The sequence below is a fragment of the Nerophis lumbriciformis genome, linkage group LG34 (genome assembly GCF_033978685.3).
Source record: "Nerophis lumbriciformis linkage group LG34, RoL_Nlum_v2.1, whole genome shotgun sequence".
In the NCBI taxonomy this organism is placed as follows: Eukaryota; Metazoa; Chordata; class Actinopteri; order Syngnathiformes; family Syngnathidae; genus Nerophis; species Nerophis lumbriciformis.
Window position 1 is genome coordinate 23,950,716 of NC_084581.2, and position 10,154 is coordinate 23,960,869.

Here is a 10,154-nt window from a genome sequence, read left to right on the forward strand (position 1 = left end):
AAATATTTTGTAAATTGCAATAAAGTTAAAAATACTTAATGGTTAATGTGTTGCTCCTGTAAAAAGATTACACTTATTTTCACACATAATGATAATTTATACATCAATATACAGTTAGCATATCCATTTTCTATATTACACATCTTGAAAGGGAAGCTGGAACCTACCCCAGCTGAGTTTGGGCGAAAGGTGACAGGACACAAGCAATACAATTAGTCTACAGCAGAGGTGTCTAAACTGTCAGCCAGCATGGCCTGGTAGACGTCATGAATTCGACAAAGCATCGCATCTGGGAGTGCTTTCAAATTACTTTTAAATAACAGCCGGTCTCTGAATACCTAATATTTGCTGCCGTCTGGTAGACAATGTGAGTCATTCAGATCAACGACCCGTGAAAGTGAAGCGTCGGCACAGCATTTACATATATGACACAATCCAAACAACCTTCCTTTGTCATGGCGCAGAAAAAAAGATTCAACCAGCACAAAAAGTCAACACACATGGTCACACATAACTGACTTTGGATAAGCGGAGGAAGATGGATGGATATTATAGTTTATAATACAACAACAAACAATACCTTGGCCACCACCAGGGGGCGTTTAAAGAGGTTAAACATTGACCACATTGGAATCGCTGTTTTGTAACACAAGCTGCGTCACAGAACCATGTCAACTCGTATCTTGAGGCACCGCTGTATACACGTCTTCAGTGTGCACAAACATTCACAAGACCAAAGTCCAAACGTTTGATGTCAGAGTTGAGGCGGAGGCAGAGTGAGGGCGAAGGACTCCAGGATGAAGGCCCTACAGATGGGACAGTGTTGGAAGCGACACGCACAGCTGTTGCACACGCACGCGTGTCTGCAGGGCAGCAGGACTCTGTTGACGGACGCATTCTGACACACCACACAGTCTCTGCCGCGCCCCTCAGACCAGTCGTCCTCTTCCTCTTCCTCAAGCACCGATGATGACACCCTGCTAGCCTCCTCCTCGTCCTCAGGCGCACCGGGGAGCTCGGTCGGGTCAGAGTCCCCCATGGAGTTAGCTGACATGAAGAGAGGCTGTAGGAGCAAGCATTTTCATTTGGTTATTTGGATATGAACAGTTTTTACGGATCATCACAAAATTGTGACAGGACACAAGAAAAAGTCTCTACCGGGAGAAATACCTTTAAGTCATACATGCTCCCTTGAGAGGTGAGGAGGTACTGAAAGAGGATCCTTGCAGACATTTTGTATTTCTCATCAGGCACGTGAACAACACTCACACTGGACACCTGCAACAACAAACATGTCTTGAACATGTATATATATTTATATATTTTTTTAACAATGCTGACATGTAAAGAACTGACAAAGTTGTAAGTATCTCGGGCTTCTTGTCCCGCCAAGGTCAGCACCGCCACAAGCGGATAGCGTTGCCTGGGCAACGGGCCCAAATCAGTGATTCCCTGATCAGCGGGTATGTGTGTGTGATGTTCCTCTTGGTCTGCACTGCTGACGCTAACACAACCGTGTCAAAGAAGACAACAACGTAATGCGGGGATCATTCACACAGTGGATATTACATACAGTAGTTGTGTATGAGCCACATCTGACAACACAACTACTGTCCCTAAAGCCAGGGTACAAGAGGAAAATAAATACTCATTTACAATCAGTCGATCGAGCTACCGGTCAATCGTGGAAGGTGTGTCAGTCGATCGCCAGCCAGGCATTAAAAAATATACCTAAAAATTAGAATTCATCAATCTTCACCAAGACGTCACTTTCGTCACTTTATTGACATTCACGGCACCCGAGGGTCTTGTGAGATGACGCTGGCTGCTGCCAGCTCATTATTAAGAAAAAATGACCGACAGGAAGGCGAGAAACACTTTTTATTTCAACAGACTCTCGCGCCGTACCTGCCCGTCAAAACTCTAAAGACCGACTGCACAGTTCCTATCTTCAAAATAAAAGCGCTGCTTCATCCTGCCTGCGCTAACAAAATAAGAGTCTAAGAAAGCTGGCGCGCACAAGCTAGCAAGCTACGGAGTTTTCCGCCAATGTATTTCTTGTAAAGTGTATAAGAAGGAGTATGGAAGCTGGACAAATAAGATGCCAAAAAACAACTACCGGTACTTTCATGTGGTATTGGACAGGAAGGAGGACTTTTTTTCTCCTCCATTTGAAAATGTGGACGTTATCAGCACTACTGTCTGATTCCTATCAATGTAAGCCATCAGAATCAGGTAATACACCGACTTATATTCTTGTCTTCATGAAAGAAAGGAATCTATATGTGTTAAACATGCTTGTATTATCATTAAACACCTTTAACTTGTTAACAAAAACATCTCTTTCATAAGTAAATAAATATAAATTATATATATGAATGAGGTAGATCCCCCTCGACTTGGTCAATTGAAAAGTAGCTCCCCTGTATTAAATCATATAATTCTATATATTTAAAAAATAAGTTTTTGTCTGCATCCAGAGTTTTGGAACAACTTTTAAACTCCTGATCCGAATGTCAAGACCAGTTGAAAAATTGCATGAATTGACATTTTGCAATGTTGGATCTTAAAAGGGAACTGCAGTTGTTTTGAGTATCATCCACAGTCCGTGTGTGTGTACGGAAATTACTCAGACCCCTCTAAATTGTTCACTCTTTGTTTCATTGCAGCCATTTGCTAAAATCAAAAAAGGTCATTTTATTTCTCATTTATGTACACTCAGCACCTCATCTTGACAGTGAAAAACAAATGTAGACATTTTGGCAAATTTATTACAAATAAAAAAACTCAAATATCACATGTGCACCTTTGGCAGCAATTACATATACTGTATATGTATATATATGTATATGTGTGTATGTATATATATATATATATATATATATATATATATATATATGTATATATATATATATATATATATATATGTATGTATTTATATCTATATACAGGTATATACAGTATATGTATGTATATAGAAATATATATATATGCATACATAGGTCAAATATATCTCTTTAGCTGCATTATCACACACACACTAACTAGCAGTTTTTCCACTAATAAGAATGCACAGAAAAGGGACGAAGTGTGTGCTCTTGTCTTATATAATGATTGGGTATGGTGGGCAAAATTCCAAAGAAAGTGCAGTTCCCCTTTAAGAAGGTTCTAAGTAGAGCTTCAAAATGCAAAAAGAAGAAACGGGAGTGAGACAAAGAAATCTGAGTAAGCAATTTATTGCAAACAAACAAACTGAAATAGGCTGTTCATCATCTGATCAGAAGTTTCAGACCACAGCTCAATTTATTTCTTTTTTTTTTTTTGCATTTTGAAGCTTTAATTGGAACCTTCTCAAGATCCAACAGAGCAAAATGTAAATTCCTGCCATTTTTCCACCGGTCTTAAAATTTGGATCCTATGCACAATCTGATCCATCCAAGAAGCAATAACCTATTTTTAGACAGTAAGTACATATATTATGGAAGGATACTCGAAGCTCTGGCAGTGGAGGTAACGGTGACGCAGTGCTTCCTGGAAATGTTGGGGTGTACTGAGCCTGGCTCCCCCCTGCAGGGCTTCCTGTAGGGCACCGACCTCGCAGCCCCAGAAGCAGCTAAGGACACAGGGCTCCAAACAACAGGGCTTCAACTGCACACCGTCTGTAGGGTTCAAACATCTGTTAAATATTCACATTCAATAACATCTTTTTACATTTTCTTAGATTTTTTACTGGCAACAGAGGCACGTCCAGAGCCCATCTCCAGGGAAAAGGGGTTGGTGACCTGAACCATTTGCTTTTCGGGGCTAGGTAGGAAGTCTGTGTCCTCAGAGCTGCGTAAAATCACTGGGACGTCAAAGCCAAACCTGCAGTGCATGGAAGTCAAAAGAAATGAGCTTAGAACATCTGGAAGGAAAGGACACACGTGCGGATGTTGTTTCTGGACTTCAGCTCGGCGTTCAACACCATCATCCCGCAGCATTTGGTGAGCAAACTGGCCCCCCTTGGATTCAGTACCCCCCTATGCAACTGGCTGCTTGACTTCCTCACAGACAGACCCCAATCTGTGAGAGTGGGCAACAACACCTCCAGTGCCAACTCCCTGAGCACCGGCTCCCTCCAGGGCTGCGTCCTGAGTCCGCTGCTGTTCACACTGATGACCCATGACTGCTGCACCTACCACATTGTGAAGTATGTGGACGACACAACAGTATTGAGCCTCATCCGTGACAACAACGACATGGACTACAGGGAGGAGGTGAAACATCTGGTTGACTGGTGCAGAACCAACAACCTGGTCCTGAACTTCTACAAGACCAAGGAGATCATCGTTGACTTCAGGAGGCACCAGTCCAGCCACACTCCACTCTTCATCAACGGCACAGCAGTGGAGATGGTAAGCAGCACCAAGTTCCTGGGGGTGCAGATAACTGACAATATGACCTGGTCCCTACACAACAGAGCTCTTGTAAAAAGAGCTCAGCAGCGCATGCACTTTTTGCGTCGGATGAAAAGAGCACAGCTTCCTCCCCCCATTCTCACCACATTCTACAGAGGCACTATAGAGAGCCTGCTGACCAACAGCATCTCTGTCTGGACTGGAGCCTGCAATGCCTCAGACTGGAAGTTTCTCCAGACAGTGGTGAGGACGGCGGAAAAGATCATCAGGACTCTTCTTCCTCCTATCCGGGAAATCGCAAAAAAGCTGCTGCCTGGCCAAGGCTCAGAAAATCTGCAGAGACTCCTCCCACCCCCACCAAGGACTGTTTTCAATGCTGGACTCTAGAAAGAGGTTCCGCAGCCTCTGTAGATGAACCTCCAGGTTCTGTAACAGCTTCTTCCCTCAGGCCATAAGACTCGAACGCATCATAATAATCCCCTTAAAAAACGGATTAACTCGCTGGACTATAAAGACAACATAACATACATCCATAAACGTGGATGCATATGCAAAAGTGCAATATATTTATCTGTACAGTAATCTTTATATTTATATATGCACCTTATTACTCTTTTATCTTTCACTACAACGAGCTAATGCAACGAAATGTTGTTCTTATCTGTACTGTAAAGTTCAAATTTGAATGACAACAAAAGGAAGTCTAAGTCTTGTCTTCAGATTGGTTATCTGACACACTTATGTTTACAAAAACACACATTTTGCACAACACCAGTGTTGTTTTGCAAGAGAGATCGGTAGGTTGTGAGTTCAAGCCCCGGCCGAGTCATACCAAAGACTATAAAAATGGGACCCATTACCTCCCTGCTTGGCACTCAGCATCAAGGGTTGGAATTGGGGGTTAAATGAGCAAAAATAATTTCCGGGCGCGGCCACCGCTGCTGCCCACTGCTCCCCTCACCTCCCAGGGGGTGATCAAGAGTGATGGGTCAAATGCAGAGAATAATTTCGCCACACCTGGTGTGTGTGTGACTATCATTGGCACTTTAACTTAACTTAAATGTGTGTCCACATGACATCACATTGACAGGAAGTCAGTTCATTTTGTCCAATAGGAAGCCTGGAAAATCAACTATAGTTGATTTTATGTTATTTTAACACCTGTGTTCATCGACATAGTCATCTTTTTTGTACAATGACATGACATATTTGTCTATGAGTACGCTTTCTTTTACACTGGTGAATAAGTATTTTAATATTATATGTATGTGTATACATATATAAATGTGTATGTATGTATATTCAAATGCAATATAAGACTTACCAGCCGAGCACCATGGCGGCGGTAACTAAAAAGCACAAAGAAACCACGCTAATATAAAAGAGTGGTGAGTACTCATACAATGTTACTAGGAAGCTTCCTGCCATGTCCAAATAATGATATACTACAGTAAAAACATATGTTGTACTCCAAATACTCCAAAATGACACCATAGGACCGCCATGACAGAAACACGTACTCTACGGTGGCTCTCGAGGTCCAACCCGCTTGAATCCCCACCATATATAACTTCTAATACAAGTCAAATAAATTATTACTTTGGATTGAATATTTGTAGCAATAAAATATGTAGTTATGTGTTTTATCTCCAAAAGGAATGCACTGCACAGGAATTGTTCTTAGTTGTTGTTTACTCAATGTCTTGTGGCACACACATCGAGAGCTTTGAGACAATCTTCTTCTAATACCAAGTGACGTATACAGGAGCCAACCTAACAACGAGTGCGCCCTCTATTGGCCTATCTAATATAGACTTAGACAAACTTTAATGATCCACCAGGGAAATTGTTCCACGCAGTAGCTCAGTTACAAAGGATGGAAAGGATAATGCAGGTATAACGTAGACTAAAAATGTACCGTAGTAGCAATATAAAATATAACATATATGTAATATCCATCCATCCATCTTCTTCCGCTTATCCGAGGTCGGGTCGCGGGGGCAGCAGCCTAAGCAGGGAAGCCCAGACTTCCCTCTCCCCAGCCACTTCGTCCAGCTCCTCCCGGGGGATCCCGAGGCGTTCCCAGGCCAGCCGGGAGACATAGTCTTCCCAACGTGTCCTGGGTCTTCCTCGTGGCCTCCTACCGGTCGGACATGCCCTAAACACCTCCTTAGGGAGGCGCTCGGGTGGCATCCTGACCAGATGCCCGAACCACCTCATCTGGCTCCTCTCGATGCGGAGGAGCAGCGGCTTTACTTTGAGCTCCCCCCGGATGACAGAGCTTCTCACCCTATCTCTAAGGGAGAGCCCCGCCACCCGGCGGAGGAAACTCATTTCGGCCGCTTGTACTCGTGATCTTGTCCTTTCGGTCATAACCCAAAGCTCATGACCATAGGTGAGGATGGGAACGTAGATCGACCGGTAAATTGAGAGCTTTGCCTTCCGGCTCAGCTCCTTCTTCACCACAACGGATCGATACAGCGTCCGCATTACTGAAGACGCCGCACCGATCCGCCTGTCGATCTCACGATCCACTCTTCCCTCACTCGTGAACAAGACTCCGAGGTACTTGAACTCCTCCACTTGGGGCAAGATCTCCTCCCCAACCCGGAGATGGCACTCCACCCTTTTCCGGGCGAGAACCATGGACTCGGACTTGGAGGTGCTGATTCTCATCCCAGTCGCTTCACACTCAGCTGCGAACCGATCCAGTGAGAGCTGAAGATCCTGGCCAGATGAAGCCATCAGGACCAAATCATCTGCAAAAAGCAGAGACCTAATCCTGCAGCCACCAAACCGGATCCCCTCAACGCCTTGACTGCGCCTAGAAATTCTGTCCATAAAAGTTATGAACAGAATCGGTGACAAAGGGCAGCCTTGGCGGAGTCCAACCCTCACCGGAAACGTGTCCGACTTACTGCCGGCAATGCGAACCAAGCTCTGACACTGATCATACAGGGAGCGGACCGCCACAATCAGACAGTCCGAAACCCCATACTCTCTGAGCACTCCCCACAGGACTTCCCGAGGGACACGGTCGAATGCCTTCTCCAAGTCCACAAAGCACATGTAGACTGGTTGGGCAAACTCCCATGCACCCTCAAAGACCCTGCCGAGAGTATAGAGCTGGTCCACAGTTCCACGACCAGGACGAAAACCACACTGTTCCTCCTGAATCCGAGGTTCGACTATCCGGCGTAGCCTCCTCTCCAGTACACCTGAATAGACCTTACCGGGAAGGCTGAGGAGTGTGATCCCACGATAGTTAGAACACACCCTCCGGTTCCCCTTTTTAAAGAGAGGAACCACCACCCCGGTCTGCCAATCCAGAGGTACTGCCCCCGATGTCCACGCGATGCTGCAGAGTCTTGTCAACCAAGACAGCCCTACAGCATCTATATGTAATATTTACATGTTATGTATACAGTTTGCATGTTCTCCCCGTGACTGCGTGGGTTCCCTCCGGGTACTCCGGCTTCCTCCCACCTCCAAAGACATGCACCTTGGAATAGGTTGATTGGCAACACTAAATTGGCCCTAGTGTGTGAATGTGAGCGTGAATCAATCAATCAATCAATCAATCAATCAATCAATCAACCAAAGTTTATTTATATAGCCCTAAATCACGAGTGTCTCAAAGGGCTGCACAAGCCACAACGACATCCTCGGCTCAGATCCCACATCAGGGCAAGGAAAAACTCAACCCAATGGGATTATGGGAATGTTGTCTGTCTATCTGTGTTGGCCCTGCGATGAGGTGGCGACTTGTTCAGGATGTACCCCACCTACTGCCCGAAAGCAGCTGAGATAGGCTCTAGCACCCCCCGTGACCCCGAAAGGGACAAGTGGTAAAAAATGGATGGATGGATGGATGGATATATACTGATATATTATATTATATTATATTATAATATAATATATACAATATATAACAATGTTTTGATTGATTGATTGAAGCTTTTATTAGTAGATACAATTGACCACTAAATGGTAACACCCGAATAAGTTTTTCAACTTGTTTAAGTCGGGGTCCATTGATTCATGATGCAGATATATACTATATATATATACTATCATCATAATACAGTCATCACACAAAATAATCATCAGAGTATATACATTTAATTATTTACATTATTTACAATCCGGGGTGTGGGATTTGGGGGGGGTAGGTTTGGTTGATATCAACACTTCAGTCATCAACAATTGCATCATCAAAGAAATTGATATTGAAACAGTGTAGGACTGACTTGGTAGGATATGTACATCAAATAGTGGACATAGAGATCAGAAAGCATAAGAATAAATATATACATTTGATTATTTACAATCCGGGGAGGTGGGATGTGGAAGGGGGAGGGTGTTAGTTAAGGGTTGAAGTTGCCTGGAGGTGTTCTTTTAGTGCGGTTTTGAAGGAGGATAGAGATGCCCTGTATTACCATACAAGTGTAATTATCTCTCAAGGAAGCCAACACAAATGTGTACATCCATCTATCCATCCATCCATTTTTCTACTGCTTGTCCCTTTCGGGGTCAAGGGGGGTGCTGGAGCCTATCCCAGCTGCACTCCGGTGGAAGGCGGGGTACACCCTGGACAAGTCGCCACCTCATCGCAGGGCCAACAAAAATAGACAGACAACATTCACACTCACATTCACACACTAGGGCCAATTTTAGTGTTGCCAATCAACCTATAGAATTTTTTTAATTATGGTGCTTTTTTTTCTTTCTTGCTTTCCTTTTTTCTCACGTGTGTACCGTTTTGGCATGGCGTGGTCTTGCGCTTCCAAGACGCGGAGGACATCGGGCAGCTTGCAGGCGAGAAAGTGTTTTAATCCAATGCACAGGGAAAAATTACAAACAGCCTGCTGCTGGGAAACTCCCAAGAAGCTTGAGACTAACTTAATAAGTTGGTTAATAAAAGATTCTCCACAATACCACATTATGCAATTCCAAAAGAGCAATCTGGAACTTGTTGTAATTTTTATTTCTATTTTTATTTTATAAACCTTTATTTATAATATGAACATTTACATACAATCAATAAATAATAATAAACAAAACAAGAACAGAAACAGTACAAAAACAGTACAAAACAGCGCCAGGGGGTTGTAAACTCAATAAAGTAACTAAAATAGAATGCAATATATATATATATATATATATATGTAACAAAGTGTAAAAGCCATAGGCTCACACAACACAAGTACCATAAATAATCCAAATTTGGAACACAGCATCATAGTTTTCACAGCTATTTGGTTGTTAGAGGTAGAGAGCGTTTTAAAGTAACGTTCTAATTTCTTTTTTAAAGGTACAAAACACAGGTCGGGTATTGAGAACAGGGGCGCCGCTAGGGATTTTGGGCCCCATGAAAAGAATCTTTACAGGGCCCCCAACACAGTGTCATTATTTTTTCTGTATTTTAATTTCATCATCATTAGGGGCCTCTCTGGGCCCCCCTCCATCATGGGCCCCTAGAATCCGTCTCCTTTACCCCCCCCCCCCCCCCTTTTCGGCGCCCCTGATTGAGAAACTTACATTTATGAATATAAAACTTAGCCAATAATATAATGAGGTTGCAAAGGTAAAATTCATTTTCAATTTTTTATTTTACAGTGTAAATCCAAATAGCACATCTTTAAAACAAAGCACACATGAATATTGTCCAGGATGTAACGACAGATGCCCTGCCATAGTGATTCTTAATTGTTGTATTTATACAGCTATGCGCTGGACCATTACAAATCTAAATTT

General features: G+C 43.3%; 1 protein-coding gene across 1 annotated transcript; it reads right to left on the minus strand.

Annotated features, from left to right (window-relative positions):
- Positions 1–73: 73 nt before the first annotated feature.
- On the minus strand, positions 74–6,022 carry cgrrf1 (cell growth regulator with ring finger domain 1). The gene is made up of 6 exons (XM_061929025.2): positions 5,722–6,022; positions 3,731–3,864; positions 3,491–3,659; positions 1,357–1,504; positions 1,171–1,278; positions 74–1,063 (listed from the first exon to the last, which is right to left on the minus strand). The coding sequence occupies exons 1-6, from the start codon at positions 5,889–5,891 to the stop codon at positions 755–757; spliced, it is 1,038 nt and encodes a 345-aa protein (XP_061785009.1). The 5' UTR covers positions 5,892–6,022; the 3' UTR covers positions 74–754.
- Positions 6,023–10,154: the final 4,132 nt, after the last annotated feature.

Excerpts from the sequence above, each read along its gene's own strand:
- cgrrf1 (XM_061929025.2), bottom strand. The coding sequence starts at position 5,891 with ATGGTGTCATTTTGGAGTATTTGGAGTACAACATATGTTTTTACTGTA. Across the intron at positions 3,865-5,721 it reads GCCGCCATGGTGCTCGGCTG|GTTTGGCTTTGACGTCCCAG; the intron begins GTAAGTCTTATA and ends CATGCACTGCAG. Across the intron at positions 1,064-1,170 it reads GGAGCATGTATGACTTAAAG|CCTCTCTTCATGTCAGCTAA; the intron begins GTATTTCTCCCG and ends TTGCTCCTACAG.